We start from the raw sequence: 16,255 nt of genomic DNA, 5'->3' as shown, positions 1-16,255 counted from the left end.
AAAACTCAGTCAGTCCAGACACGCAAAAGCGATGTGACGCGGAAGGTCTGGCGTGTGGAGATGGGCGTGACGGGATATGCGCCATTGGACATCACGGCTTCAGATATAGTATTTAAAGATGCATAGGGACTAGCATAATCACCTCCTGTCGAAGGTAGCGAGACGCGCGTCGAGGTGCTTCCTCGGATCTGAGACTGTCATCTACCAGCATGTCCACCATAGGTAAACCATCTAGATATTGATATCCATTGCCATTGTGCTATTATCATTATGCAATAATCCTATGGTGTAACCTGAGAAACCATATTCTAGATACTTGGTCTCTGGTGTAAACATTTAACTTTATTATTGGTCTTTTTTCTATTGACTAAAAACTTGATATCACGTTGGAGTCTCTTGTCCGAGGTTGTTTTTTATTATGTTTTTTAACCATTGTATGTAACTAGGGGAGGGGGGGCTATTCCCAAAACGGGACAATAAAGATTTGTATTTTTTAAATTTAGAAATACTTTTGTGTTATTTCTGTTTAGACATTTTTTGGTCATTTTTTGATATATTTAGGTCTTGACTATTTATTGGAGGCTTTGAATACATTTTGGTGGATACATACACAATGTCACCCTCTTGTACTATTGTTTTGGTTTAACTTTTCAATAGTTTTATGTCCTCTACTGCTTTTTCTTTGTATGGAAACAAAGTTTGTATTGTCATTCACCCATTGTAGGACTTTCCTCTTCGGCTACATGGTTTCTTGGTTATTCCTGTATACTTTGCTGCATTTTAGGCCTGTGCGCCTTGGGTAGTATCATACTCTTCGTTTTTCGTCACACACCGGAAATTCTGGTTTTGGTCTAGAGTCTGAAACACACGCTCGACATGTAATTCGGACATAGCCGGAGAACTGGTTGATTCACTGGCCACAACTGCACACACCCGCCAGAGACCGCAATGTAGAAGTAACCTCTGAGTGCGGATGACACCACTTCCAAGGTGTATGAATGGTATATTCCGGTAGCCATTAGCGCTAAGAACTTACGGTGACTGAATTTGACCTGCTTTGGAAATCTGATTACAGCGTTATTGCGGGACTCCGCTGCTGTCTGGGAATCTCTAAACAGATGTACACAGTGGAAGTGAGGCTGCCCTGCCCGTTATTGACTCCCGATCTTGGGAAGTAATTTTCCTGATTTGTGGCTCCTACTCATAGGAGGACCAATACAGCTGTCTCCACAGACAGGGATTCCTTACCTGGCTGCTGCACACATATTCACCTGGATAAGTATATTCTATTACACACTTACCTGATGGGTCGACTTTTTTGATTGTCCTATTAAGCAATCTCTGTTTGTGCAGTTTTTATGTACTAACATAATCTGTTGTGCAATAGTTGTTTTATGATTATTATATCATTCAAGACAGTGCTCTATCTCCAGTCGATGATATTGTATCTAGCCCCTTCTGTTAGTGGTACTATGTTATTCATTATGTTACCGCGTTATGATTCTTACCCAACTTGTATGGAACTAGATTGCTAACTCTGATGTATACGCAGACGCATTAGGCAAATAATTTTTCCAGCATATGGTCTTCTTAGTTAGATTGTTCTTCATACTTGGCGAATCATATTACCATTTACCCAGCCGGGCTTGTGATGTCTGTTTGTTTGTCAGTCATTCATGCAAGATCGTAAAAATTTTTTGTTGTACCATTTCATAAATTTTGTATTTTAGCCAATTAAGCCGAGTGCCTCCCTTTCCCCATTCGTTCTTCTTTGATAATAGATGCTTGGTTGGCACCGTGCAACTGTACAGAGCTCTGAGGCTGCTGGGATCCCTTGTTTTTTTTTTTATATATATTGATTAGGGTTAGGCTGTGTGCACAAGTTGCGATTGAGTTTTTTGTAAGGGGGACGAAAAAAATCAAGATTTGGTATCATAGAAGGTGTTTGCCATGTGCAGTAAAGATTTTTAACACATTCGTGAATAATTGCCAAATATTGCATGACCTCTTGTTGATGTAGACTTACGTGGTATATATGAACTTTGCACACACTGATCTGTTATTTCTACATTGTTTTTGTGTGTAAACCTCTGGTTGCATGTTCGGAATTATAAATTTAAAAAATAAAAAAAAATACTTTATCTTTGTCACAAAGTTACGTGAAGGTGGGCATGGCTCCCAACAGCATGTCAAGACAACCGCAATAGTCAGCTTCTCTGCTCTCTGGAAATATATAGGGTTTGAGGGTGCCCACTATCTTTTTGAGGTGTGTAACCCTAGCATTTTAAAGGTTGCAATTAAAGGTCTTTAATTCTGGCTATTTTATGAAGATATGTGCGTGTAGGCATAGGAAGATGTATGAACTCTTCCCACATTAAACTTGTTTTTAGGATGTGTGACGCATCTAATTTTCCGCTTGGGTCACACTTTTAGCCATAAATATAAATTTGTATGCAATTCTTAATGATAAATTGAACCGACACAAAATTGCATGACGGTGCCTGTGTATTAAGAGCAGAGTGGCATTATGACAATGTACCAGGTGTCTACTTTCAGAAAATATATAGTTATGGGGGATTGGCACAATTTTATTTATGCATATCAAAAAGTGTAAAAACTGTCCTGGCTACCAGAGGTGCAAAAAGTCCCAAAAAAAACCTTGCAGCAAAAGGGGTAAATAGCAGTGTGCGTAGCATGTGTTACATTTTCGCCTTCCTATAGAGCCCTTTCATTGTGGAGAACAATGGTGGACCCAGATCACAAACGTCACATGTATGATCTTATTTATTTTTTTTTTTTATGTAATACCTATCAGAAGATAATTTTTGCCTGTATTTTCCCTTCTTCATATGAGTACCACAATATTTTTAAACGGACTGATAAGCTCCTGCAGGATTCCACTATTTGTTAGAAATATTTTTACATTGACATTTTACATAAGCAAACCTTTATTTAGTTTAATAGGGGGCAGCGGGTAAAAGGAATATTTGCCATTTCCCCACATGAAAATTGACAAACCCAAAACCAGATGTCAATCATTCCCAAACAATCTTGTAAGTTAAAAAGCTTCAGACACGGATACAGAACATATAATGAACATTTGCAAACTTGTATTTATGTTGGGGAAACAAAAAATGGGGGGGGGGGGGGGGGTTGGGGTGTTTGGACTCAGCAGTAGCCCTCTTCTCACCCCGGATCATATGTTATTAAGAAATGCATACATCTAATACACTGATCCTGTGTAAGAAAGCACTTAGCAATGTAACACATTCCATTAACCCCATGCCCGCCAAATCACCACTAATGCTTTACTGTAAGTTTCTGGCTTAATTTGTCAGGATGGGTTAAGAATCCCTGAAAAACATCATTTATAGACTGAACATACGTATAGCAGAATGTATTCTTGCCTATGTAAAATTATGTGCAAAATACCTAACCCAAAACAGAAAATACTCTAAGACCGAAACACAATAGAAGCTAACAAAATCAGATTTTGTACCTCCAACTTATTTTTTTGTCGCATAAGAGCGTTTATGAAAAAATAATATAGACAGAGCTTCTTTTTCACCCTTTTTGACCTTTTAAGAAAAAAAATAATAATATTTGTATGAAAATATAAATTAAAAAGGCTCAAAACAACACTAGACATACTGCAGAAGACCCTGTGCTGCCAGAAGGAAGAGCAATTCATTGCACAGCAATAGCTTGCGATCACCCCCTCAAAGCAAAGGAGTCGGGGAATGGTCCATCTCAGAGGAGACTGTAACAGTAAAACAAAGTTAAGGCAGAGTCTTCCATATAGGATTACGAGAAAGGTGTATGCGATACTGTGGAGAACACTGGCTGCAGAAGTTATACAGGTATTTATGCCATTGTCCAACATGTATATGTACGGTGGATGTGATGTTCCAGTAGATGGTATTAAAAGGTACTCTAACAATAAAGTTAATATATTAAGCTCAAACCTGAATAATAGGAGTTAAAGGGATAGTACAGGATTAGAAAAACATGTTTGCTTTATTCCAAAAATAGTGCCACACCTGTCCACGTCTTGTGTGGTGTGGCAGCTCATCCCATTCACGTCAATAGAGATGAACTGCAACATTAAACACAACCCATGGACAGGTGTGGAGCTGTTTTTGGAATAAAGCAGCCATGTTTTTACAACCTTTTTAAGGGAATTGAACATATTAGTATAATGCTGTCGACAACATTTTATTTAAAATTTCTGTAACCGGAGTAATGGCCCCAATGCCAACTTTGTAGAAGGGACCCAACTGCCACATACCATAGTACTGTTGTATTTCTATGTGACAGAGGGTTTTCTGGGGCACCTCAGCCACCAGGGCCCGGGTGCGACTGCTACCTCCGCACCCCTGCTCCTAATCTATTGCCTTTACCCAAGGATTTACAATTTATTTGTTGCATATGAACCATGGAGTCGGGAATTTCCAAACTAAATAATCCAAATGAAAATAGTTCAGTCCCAGCATAGCATGGCTGGAATCTTACTATCCTTGCTGTTGAAAATAGAAACTTGTTACTATGTAGTGTAGGCTCAAGCCTAAATGCTGTCTTACGCCATTTTAAAATGGAATAATGCATAGAAAGTAGTATATTGGAACGGTAAGAGTAGGTGATGCCCACTGCTCTTGTATTACTGATACAATGATACATCTGGGATTATAAATTACATTCTGATAAATGGCCCTGCAGCTTAATACAGATCAGAGCAGATGGCATCAAGCAATAAAAAACATGCCCTCACCATACTATCGTGTGTAGAGCTGGTATCAGGCATTAGGCTAAGAGTTAAAAGGGGGCAATTAAATGCCCCCTATCTTCAGGTGATCAGTCTAAACTTATTAAATGGGAAAATGATGAAACAAGCAGTCAGATTAGAAATACATCAATGAACAGTTCTTGACCTTGATCTCTGTAAATAACAGCAGGCATCTGCATTTTTTACATTTTTAGGACCTGCACGGGTATACAAGCGGGCGGCAGCTTCTAGTGCAATCAAAATACGGTGCCCATTCCACTACGTTCCGACTGCTAAAAAATACACCGTCTGAATCACCTCCATCTGTGAACGCTGCCAGTAGAGGTAGTGGCTCAAAGATTTTCTGTGCCATGAAGCCAGACCTTCTTTACTCCTGTAAACCCCAGTTAAATGAAGGCATAATTGTGCAAAAACTAGAGGAACATCATACAGGCAGGCCAAAGCGGTGCTTCTTTTTCTTAACAGACTTGGAATTTGTCAATCTGCGGAGGTCCTCTTCACCATCAGACTCTTCCATTTCATCATCTGCTGAAATGAGGATCTATAGGAGATGAATATATATATAAAAAAAATAAGTTAAACAACACCGCAGGAGTTACAGTTATCACCATTTTATTTAAAAAAAATAATATTCAGAGGTATTCTTATATCCAAAAACGAACACCCATATAACAAAGACGGCCCGCCAGGTTATTCAAACCTACCTCAAGCTCACTCAAGCCCACCACTTACCAGAGAAGCGAAAAACATTTATTTACTCATAGGCTCATATTTGTTCAACTGTGGAGATGAGAGAATGAAACAGGTTTCCACATTTACCAACACGTTCAGTACAGTTATCACCATTCATTGATGTGAGACACGATTCAACCAAAAAGGAAAAAAACAAAACAGCAGCTCACAAGCAGACACTAAGTATGTGATCAAGCAAAATACAAAAACAATCTAAAAAAAACATCCATCATAAAATTATATTTAACCCCTTAAAGGGACAGGGTCATGATTATTTTAAATTAATTGATGTGTTTATATTTAATAAAATATTATATTGACAAATTTTTGACACACAAAGTTTTTTTAGTAACACTTTTACTGTACTGGGGGCTGCCATGTTTTATTGAATTTTTGTATGTGTCTCTTAACGACACATATACAGATGGAATACGGCAGCTACAGGGCATAGGACACAATGAACGGGAGCCGTTCATTGCGTCTGCCATCTGGCTCTGTACTACGCAGACGCAGTTCAGAGCCACACAGCAGAGAAGCCGGTTTGTAGGATAGCAGGCGCCATTATGAAGACCGGCTGCACTGCAGGTAAGGTGTGTGTGTCTGTCCCTCTCTCTCACAGACCCCTGCTCTCGTGACACCCCCCCCGGTACCTCCCCCTGTCTAAATATGTTTGTTTGGTTTATTGGCACATTGCGGTGTGCATATATTTATATTACAGGATATATTGGCATGCAATGTGTGTGTTTTTAAGTAGTCATCATACACCATAGCTGGTAACTATTTTGCTTCATTTACGGTTTTATATTTGGCTCTGTTTTTATGGCAATCTTTCCTTGATGCTCTGAAAGTATCAGCGTAATTTAACTTTACCACTGCAGCACTGTATGTATATTTAGCAAAAGTAGATTTTTAGGCTATGTGTGAGCTGTCTGTGTATAGCAGGGCCGAGTGTGTGCGTGCGTGTCTGTGTGGCAGGGCCGAGTGTGTGCGTGCGTGTCTGTGTGGCAGGGCCGAGTGTGTGCGTGCGCGTCTGTGTGGCAGGGCCGAGTGTGTGCGTGCGCGTCTGTGTGGCAGGGCCGAGTGTGTGCGTGCGCGTCTGTGTGGCAGGGCCGAGTGTGTGCGTGCGCGTCTGTGTGGCAGGGCCGAGTGTGTGCGTGCGCGTCTGTGTGGCAGGGCCGAGTGTGTGCGTGCGCGTCTGTGTGGCAGGGCCGAGTGTGTGCGTGCGCGTCTGTGTGGCAGGGCCGAGTGTGTGCGTGCGCGTCTGTGTGGCAGGGCCGAGTGTGTGCGTGCGCGTGTCTGTGTGGCAGGGCCGAGTGTGCGTGCGTCCGTGTGGCAGGGCCGAGTGTGCGTGCGTCCGGGTGTCTGTCCGGCAGGGCCGAGTGTGCGTGCGTGCGTGTCTGTCCGGCAGGGCCGAGTGTGCGTGCGTGCGTGTCTGTCCGGCAGGTCCGAGTGTGCGTGCGTGCCTGTCCGGCAGGGCCGAGTGTGCGTGCGTGCCTGTCCGGCAGGGCCGAGTGTGCGTGCGTGCCTGTCCGGCAGGGCCGAGTGTGCGTGCGTGCCTGTCCGGCAGGGCCGAGTGTGCGTGCGTGCCTGTCCGGCAGGGCCGAGTGTGCGTGCGTGCCTGTCCGGCAGGGCCGAGTGTGCGTGCGTGCCTGTCCGGCAGGGCCGAGTGTGCGTGCGTGTCTGTCCGGCAGGGCCGAGTGTGCGTGCGTGTCTGTCCGGCAGGGCCGAGTGTGCGTGCGTGTCTGTCCGGCAGGGCCGAGTGTGCGTGCGTGCGTGTCTGTCCGGCAGGGCCGAGTGTGCGTGCGTGCGTGTCTGTCCGGCAGGGCCGAGTGTGCGTGCGTGCGTGTCTGTCCGGCAGGGCCGAGTGTGCGTGCGTGCGTGTCTGTCCGGCAGGGCCGAGTGTGCGTGCGTGCGTGTCTGTCCGGCAGGGCCGAGTGTGCGTGCGTGCGTGTCTGTCCGGCAGGGCCGAGTGTGCGTGCGTGCGTGTCTGTCCGGCAGGGCCGAGTGTGCGTGCGTGTCTGTCCGGCAGGGCCGAGTGTGCGTGCGTGCGTGTCTGTCCGGCAGGGCCGAGTGTGCGTGCGTGTCTGTCCGGCAGGGCCGAGTGTGCGTGCGTGCGTGTCTGTCCGGCAGGGCCGAGTGTGCGTGCCTGTCCGGCAGGGCCGAGTGTGCGTGCGTGCGTGTCTGTCCGGCAGGGCCGAGTGTGCGTGCGTGCGTGTCTGTCCGGCAGGGCCGAGTGTGCGTGCGTGCGTGTCTGTCCGGCAGGGCCGAGTGTGCGTGCGTGCGTGTCTGTCCGGCAGGGCCGAGTGTGCGTGCGTGCGTGTCTGTCCGGCAGGGCCGAGTGTGCGTGCGTGCGTGTCTGTCCGGCAGGGCCGAGTGTGCGTGCGTGCGTGTCTGTCCGGCAGGGCCGAGTGTGCGTGCGTGCGTGTCTGTCCGGCAGGGCCGAGTGTGCGTGTGCGTGCGTGTCTGTCCGGCAGGGCCGAGTGTGCGTGTGCGTGCGTGTCTGTCCGGCAGGGCCGAGTGTGCGTGCGTGCGTGTCTGTCCGGCAGGGCCGAGTGTGCGTGCGTGCGTGTCTGTCCGGCAGGGCCGAGTGTGCGTGCCTGTCCGGCAGGGCCGAGTGTGCGTGCGTGCGTGTCTGTCCGGCAGGGCCGAGTGTGCGTGCGTGCGTGTCTGTCCGGCAGGGCCGAGTGTGCGTGCGTGCGTGTCTGTCCGGCAGGGCCGAGTGTGCGTGCGTGTCTGTCCGGCAGGGCCGAGTGTGCGTGCGTGCGTGTCTGTCCGGCAGGGCCGAGTGTGCGTGCGTGCGTGTCTGTCCGGCAGGGCCGAGTGTGCGTGCGTGCGTGTCTGTCCGGCAGGGCCGAGTGTGCGTGCGTGCGTGTCTGTCCGGCAGGGCCGAGTGTGCGTGCGTGCGTGCGTGTCTGTCCGGCAGGGCCGAGTGTGCGTGCGTGCGTGTCTGTCCGGCAGGGCCGAGTGTGCGTGCGTGCGTGTCTGTCCGGCAGGGCCGAGTGTGCGTGCGTGCGTGTCTGTCCGGCAGGGCCGAGTGTGCGTGCGTGCGTGTCTGTCCGGCAGGGCCGAGTGTGCGTGTCTGTCCGGCAGGGCCGAGTGTGCGTGTCTGTCCGGCAGGGCCGAGTGTGCGTGCGTGCGTGTCTGTCCGGCAGGGCCGAGTGTGCGTGCGTGCGTGCGTGTCTGTCCGGCAGGGCCGAGTGTGCGTGCGTGTCTGTCCGGCAGGGCCGAGTGTGCGTGCGTGCGTGCGTGCGTGTCTGTCCGGCAGGGCCGAGTGTGCGTGCGTGCGTGCGTGTCTGTCCGGCAGGGCCGAGTGTGCGTGCGTGCGTGTCTGTCCGGCAGGGCCGAGTGTGCGTGTCTGTCCGGCAGGGCCGAGTGTGCGTGCGTGCGTGTCTGTCCGGCAGGGCCGAGTGTGCGTGCGTGCGTGTCTGTCCGGCAGGGCCGAGTGTGCGTGCGTGCGTGTCTGTCCGGCAGGGCCGAGTGTGCGTGCGTGCGTGTCTGTCCGGCAGGGCCGAGTGTGCGTGTCTGTCCGGCAGGGCCGAGTGTGCGTGCGTGCGTGTCTGTCCGGCAGGGCCGAGTGTGCGTGCGTGCGTGTCTGTCCGGCAGGGCCGAGTGTGCGTGCGTGCGTGTCTGTCCGGCAGGGCCGAGTGTGCGTGCGTGCGTGTCTGTCCGGCAGGGCCGAGTGTGCGTGCGTGCGTGTCTGTCCGGCAGGGCCGAGTGTGCGTGCGTGCGTGTCTGTCCGGCAGGGCCGAGTGTGCGTGCGTGCGTGTCTGTCCGGCAGGGCCGAGTGTGCGGGCGTGCGCGTCTGTCCGGCAGGGCCGAGTGTGGGCGTGCGCGTCTGTCCGGCAGGGCCGAGTGTGGGCGTGCGCGTCTGTCCGGCAGGGCCGAGTGTGCGTGCGTGCGTGTCTGTCCGGCAGGGCCGAGTGTGCGTGCGTGCGTGCGTGCGTGTCTGTCCGGCAGGGCCGAGTGTGCGTGCGTGCGTGCGTGTCTGTCCGGCAGGGCCGAGTGTGCGTGCGTGCGTGTCTGTCCGGCAGGGCCGAGTGTGCGTGCGTGCGTGTCTGTCAGGCAGGGCCGAGTGTGCGTGCGTGCGTGTCTGTCCGGCAGGGCCGAGTGTGCGTGCGTGCGTGTCTGTCCGGCAGGGCCGAGTGTGCGTGCGTGCGTGTCTGTCCGGCAGGGCCGAGTGTGCGTGCGTGCGTGTCTGTCCGGCAGGGCCGAGTGTGCGTGCGTGCGTGTCTGTCCGGCAGGGCCGAGTGTGCGTGCGTGCGCGTCTGTCCGGCAGGGCCGAGTGTGCGTGCGTGCGCGTCTGTCCGGCAGGGCCGAGTGTGCGGGCGTGCGCGTCTGTCCGGCAGGGCCGAGTGTGCGGGCGTGCGCGTCTGTCCGGCAGGGCCGAGTGTGCGGGCGTGCGCGTCTGTCCGGCAGGGCCGAGTGTGGGCGTGTCTGTCCGGCAGGGCCGAGTGTGGGCGTGTCTGTGTGGCAGAGCCGAGTGTGTGTGTCTGTGTGGCAGAGCCGAGTGTGTGTGTCTGTGTGGCAGAGCCGAGTGTGTGTGTCTGTGTGGCAGAGCCGAGTGTGTGTGTCTGTGTGGCAGAGCCGAGTGTGTGTGTCTGTGTGGCAGAGCCGAGTGTGTGTGTCTGTGTGGCAGAGCCGAGTGTGTGTGTCTGTGTGGCAGAGCCGAGTGTGTGTGTCTGTGTGGCAGAGCCGAGTGTGTGTGTCTGTGTGGCAGAGCCGAGTGTGTGTGTCTGTGTGGCAGAGCCGAGTGTGTGTGTCTGTGTGGCAGAGCCGAGTGTGTGTGTCTGTGTGGCAGAGCCGAGTGTGTGTGTCTGTGTGGCAGAGCCGAGTGTGTGTGTCTGTGTGGCAGAGCCGAGTGTGTGTGTCTGTGTGGCAGAGCCGAGTGTGTGTGTCTGTGTGGCAGAGCCGAGTGTGTGTGTCTGTGTGGCAGAGCCGAGTGTGTGTGTCTGTGTGGCAGAGCCGAGTGTGTGTCTGTGTGGCAGAGCCGAGTGTGTGTCTGTGTGGCAGAGCCGAGTGTGTGTCTGTGTAGCAGAGCCGAGTGTGTGTCTGTGTAGCAGAGCCGAGTGTGTGTCTGTGTAGCAGAGCCGAGTGTGTGTCTGTGTAGCAGAGCCGAGTGTGTGTCTGTGTAGCAGAGCCGAGTGTGTGTCTGTGTAGCAGAGCCGAGTGTGTGTCTGTGTAGCAGAGCCGAGTGTGTGTCTGTGTAGCAGAGCCGAGTGTGTGTCTGTGTAGCAGAGCCGAGTGTGTGTCTGTGTAGCAGAGCCGAGTGTGTGTCTGTGTAGTAGTGCTGTGTGTGTGTGTGTGTGTGTGTGTGTGTCTGTGTAGCAGAGCCGAGTGTCTGTGTAGTAGTGCTGTGTGTGTGTGTGTGTGTGTGTGTGTCTGCATGTAGTAGAGCGGAGTGTGTGTGGAAAGGAAATGACTCAACATTTCTTTATTTACACAACGCGTTTTTTAAAAACGCGTGTAAAAAAGCGCATTGTATGTACTAACAGCGCACTTTACTAATTATGTAAATAAAAAGCGTAATCAAGCATTTTTTATGCTGTTGGAACGTAAAATGCGCAAATAAAACTTGTCAAATACACGCCATGTGAACCTGTCAAATTAAAAGTCATTCACTTCACTTTCATCATTCTAAGGGTATGTTCACACGCAGTGTTTTCAGCCGTTTTTCGGGCCGTAAACGTCACCGAAAAACGGCTGAAAAATCGGAAGCAGAACAAACAAACATCCGCCTATTGGTTTCAATGGGAAATACGGCGTTATGTTCCGACGGGGCATTTTTTACGCGGCCGTTTTCCAAAAACGGCACATAAAAAGACAACCGCCAAAAAGAAGTGCATTTGTACAATCACTCCCAAAATGGCAGCCGGACACTGCTTAGCAATTTGAAGACAGCTTATCCTGGCTTGTAGGAGGGGGGGGGGTGAGATTCCCTCCCACATTTACGGCAGCTGTGAGTCAGGTTGCTTTGTCTTATTCACCTTGCTGGAATTCTATTTATTATTTATTTATTTCAGTTACTTAAATAGCGCCAACATATTACGCAGAGCTGTACAGAGGTCCTCTTTTACTGTCCCCATTGGGGCTCACAATCTAAATTCCCTATTGGTATGTTTTCGGGGTGTGGGAGGAAACCCACGCAAACACAAGGAGAACATACAAACTCCATGCAGATGTTGTCCATGGTTGGATTTGAACCCAGGACCCAAGCACTGCAAGGCAACAGTGCTAACCACTGAGCCACGTGCTGCCCTCTGGTGGCCAACATAGGAAAACATGTCAAATTATTTAATTTTTAATACTTTCCACCATGTGGAATCTTATGATCACTTACATAATATACTGCAATATTTCTGTACTGCAGTTTATTATGCCTGTCAGTATTAGGGTATGTTCACACGGCCTATTTTCGGCCGTTTCTCGGGCTGTAAACGCCCGAAAAATCGGAAGCAGAGCGCCTCCAAACATCTGCCCATTGATTTCAATGGGAATATGGCGTTCTGTTTTTCAACGGAGCATTTTTCGCAGCTTTTTTTGCGTAAAAAAACGGCCGCGAAAAAGAAGTTGAGGACACTTCTTGGGACGATTTGAGCCGTTTTCTATAGACTATTGAAAAAAGCTCCAAAAACGGCAGTAAAAAATGCTGTGAAAATCGTGAGTGGCACAAAAAATTTCTGAAAATCAGGAGCCGTTTTCTCTTGAAAACAGCTCCGTATTTTGAGACGTTTTTGAATCTGCGTGTGAATATACCCTTATACTAACAGACAGCCTTTCAGGCCTTGCCTTTATTAGGACCTCAACTGCAATGGTAACCCATCGATAACCCGTGATTGAATCACGGGTGCGCTGATCGGCTTACATAGGGAGCTCCTCCCTTTGAAAAACGACTCAGGTGCCGTGGTCACCATCAATCGCAGCATCTAAGGGGTCCGGGATCAGCGTTACAAAAGGGTCAGTTACGGCCATTGCAGCAGGGTGTCAGCTGTATGTTATAGTTGACACCCGCTGCTGATGGTGAGGGTACAGCTCCAGAGCCCGCACCCGACAGTTGCAGGAAGTACATCCCGTCAGTACCATAAATTAATGCGGCAGAGTGGGAAGGGGTTTTGGCGTTTATATTAGGTAACAATGAGGAGCGTAATCTCATTATCATTAGAGGTTAATGAAAGATGGGTAGGCAATATAGGCCCAATAGAGCCAGGTCACCAGACAGATATTTTACAAATGCTTCCTAAGGGTCTCTCAGCGAATCGCATCTGTTGCAACATCCGTATTTGTTGAACAGAATATATCATACCCCTGCATTTCTACTTAAAATAGGCGTAAAGATAATCCATTGTGTCATAGATACAAGACACCAGATGCAGATCTGCTTTATATGAAGTGGCAATGCCCCGAATTACAGAGTTAGTGGGCGTAATTAACTCTACTTAACGGGTAGTATTGGACCTCACTCCACTAGTGTGTATACTTGGGTATGTAGAAGACCTACCAATACGTGATCGCTTACTGTTTATGGCTAGGAAACTGATATATAAGCAATACTGGCTTGGTGAGAGTATTCAGACTCTGGGGGACTTTGACACTAAAGTCAAATGGTTAAAGGGATCTACGGTAAATGGAAGGCAAGCCCAATCTCTCGGGATCAGCTTCTTTACATCTTGTCAGAAATAGGATTGGAATTGGTTAGGAGGCAGCGCTTACTCTTACACAATTATATTGCTAACTATTTTTACTTGCTGTCGACTTTTACGCGGTTTGAAATTGCATTCCCTTATAGGTTCTCATCCTGAACTACAGAAGTTACTATTGATGGCCATTCCTTAGCAATGGATTTTTTGAATTTGTTTACTGTCTATTTATGACTGTTTACATGGGGTGTCATACTGTACCAACTTATAAATGTTCCCAAACACTTTTTCTTGACTTTGGGAGAAGAGAAGGGTGGGGTAGGATATAGGGAGGGGGTTTTTGGTTTGTGTGTAAACTACCTGTTGGAAAACTAATAAAAATTACTTGCGATTAAGAAAAAAATAAATAAAAAAAAAAAAAAGGGGGAAGGAAAGTTAAAGAGTCCATTAATGAGTATTTATTTAGGTGATATATATGTGATCAACAGGGTCTGACCGCTGGGACCCCCATCGATCCCGAGAATGGGCTTACCGTGTTGTTCTTGGGAACCCCATAGAAATGGAGCGGTAGTGCCTATGCTCGGCCACTACTCTATTTATTTCCATGGGGCTGCCGAAGTCAGCGCTCGGCAGTCCCATAGAAATGCATAGAGTGGCGGTCGAACATGCGCTCCATTCATGTGGGGCTCCCAGGAATGGCACGGTAAGCCAGTTCTTGTGATCGGTGGCAGTCCCAGCAGTGGGGCCTCCACTAATCAGATATTTATCACCTATCCTGTGGGCAGGTGATAAATGATTTTGGTAAAACCCCTTTAATGACAGCTCTATTGTACTGTTCGATGCTCTTCTCTGCCTGCATCTCCCCTGCCACTCGTTGGTCTCTGCACTACAACACTCCCTGGAGACTGTAATAATTATGATATTTCTTTGTCAATGGACATTTATTACAGCTGCCATAAAGCACACATACCCTGCTGTGCTGTATAAAGTAAATCTAACTAATGAAACTAGAAACAAATGTATGACATTCTCTTTAGGGGGTTTGCAGTACACCCTGTTTGGCCACTAGATGTCAGTAATACTGAAAACTCTAAGGGTATGTTCACACGGCCTATTTACGGACGTAAATCGGGCGTTTTTGCCCCGAATTACGCCCGAAAATAGCGCCTCAATAGCGCTGACAAACATCTGCCCATTGAAAGCAATGGGCAGACGTTTGTCTGTTCACACGAGGCGTATATTTACGCGCCGCTGTCAAATGACGGCGCGTAAATAGACGCCCGCGTAGAAGAAGTGACCTGTCACTTCTTTGGCCGTAATTGGAGCCGCTATTCATTGACTCCAATGAATAGCAGCGCTAATTACGGCCGTAATTGACGCGGCGTTCAAGCGCCTGCACATGCCGGTACGGCTGAAATTACGGGGATGTTTACAGGCTGAAACATCCCCGTAATTTCAGCCGTTACGGACCCCCGCCGTGTGAACATACCCTAATACAGCAAAACTTGCTGTTTGAGAGAACCACCTCTCTAGAAGACCACTTTGATCACTGCAATTTTGAGTGGTCAGCTCAATGTATCGGTTTCAATGCATCTTATGATTTTTAATTTAATCTATGTTAAAATAAAAGCTGACAAATAAGTAGAGAAGTGGCCGGATGTTTTTTCCCAGTCCCTCGGCACTGGGACTATAGGGAGCCTTGTACAAAAATACACAAAAGTATTTTCCCAGAGGAGGGTGATCTGCAACTTCTTTTGAAAGGGAAAGGCTACAAAAAATTCCTGTTTAATACACCAATCTAGCCCGATCTATTCAGGAACTTCATCTTCATCAGTATCGCAACCATAGAACAGAATACGAGAAAGCATTGTTTCTGGAGATGAAGAGGCGGCGTTCGTGTGGTTCTATTAGTCAAATCACAAAGGGAGGCTCAAACCGCAATGTCCCTCGAGACATGACATTAATACTAAAGGCAATTCCTGCCCTTTTTTAGACTTTAAACCATTTAACAAGACAGAAAGGTAGAAACAGAGGAACTCATGCCCAGCTAATTGTGCCACCAGCTATGCCACTGTCCTAAATAACACTGATGGCATTGTTTTCTGTGAATGATTTTTATTTTATTGCAGATTCCTGTTTGAATAGAAACCCATACAGCCAGCTGTGAACTCACCATTGAGAATTAAGGTTATAATGTTAGTTTTTCATTGTTCTTGGTATAAATATGAGAATGAGTGTAAAAAGTGATTGTCTAGGATTATTAATGAAAAAAATTGGGCTTTTATCAAGAAACTGTGACACCCTTGTATATACCAGACAGCTGAGTCTGGTAATGCAGCCCATTCCTGATTCACGAGAAATGGACTGAGCTGCTATGCCAGACTTGACCCATGGACAAGAGTTGCGCTGTTGCTGGCGGGAAAAAAAAAAAGCACCTTTTTAGTAATCCTGGACAACCCCTTTAAAAAGGGTGAAAAACAGATACAGACAAAATAAATTTGTGAGTAGTCCCTATAAAATAAATCTCATATGAAACAGGCTGCAGTCACTTTGTTTTTTTAATTGGTTCTGCCATAGATAGGCTGGATTCACACGAGCACATTACGTCCGTAATGGACGTAACGTATTTCGGCCTCAAGTCCCGGACCGAACACACTGCAGGGAGCCGGGCTCCTAGTATCATAGTTATGTACGATGCTAGAAGTCCCTGCCTCGCCGTGAAACTACTGTCTCGTAATGAAAACATGATTACAGTACGGGACAGTTGTCCGGCAGCGAGGCAGGGACTCCTAGCATCGTACATAACTATGATGTTAGGAACCCGGCTCCCTGCAGTGTGTTCGGTCCGAGATTAGTGGCCGAAATACGTTCTGTCCATTACGGACGTAATGTGCTCGTGCGATTCCAGCCTTATAGTGTTGATAAGGTTGAAAAAGACAAAAGGTCCATCAAGTCCAACCTATAATGCCTCATTAGTGGAAAAATTCCTCCCTGACTCCAAATATGGAAATCAGAATAAATCCCTGGATCAACGTCCCATCTCCACAATCTAGTACTCATAACCTGTAATATTATAATTTTCCAAGAAAGCATCAAGGCCCTTCTT

The 16,255-nt window shown here is 48.4% G+C and overlaps 1 protein-coding gene across 2 annotated transcripts in view; it reads right to left on the bottom strand.

The window, feature by feature from the left end:
* The window catches only part of LOC142658059 (musculoskeletal embryonic nuclear protein 1-like), a 92,888-nt gene that overhangs the window by 29,135 nt on the left and 47,498 nt on the right, over window positions 1-16,255 (bottom strand). For both annotated transcript variants that reach the window (XM_075833748.1, XM_075833749.1), the window contains one exon: window positions 5,214-5,324. In XM_075833748.1, coding sequence (XP_075689863.1) covers window positions 5,214-5,324 — 111 coding nt within the window. The remainder of the gene's footprint in view (window positions 1-5,213; window positions 5,325-16,255) is intronic.

Source organism: Rhinoderma darwinii, chromosome 7, assembly GCF_050947455.1.
Source record: "Rhinoderma darwinii isolate aRhiDar2 chromosome 7, aRhiDar2.hap1, whole genome shotgun sequence".
Lineage (NCBI taxonomy): Eukaryota > Metazoa > Chordata > Amphibia > Anura > Rhinodermatidae > Rhinoderma > Rhinoderma darwinii.
Note: the sequence above shows the minus strand (reverse complement) of the source record. Positions and strands in the feature narration are given on the sequence as shown.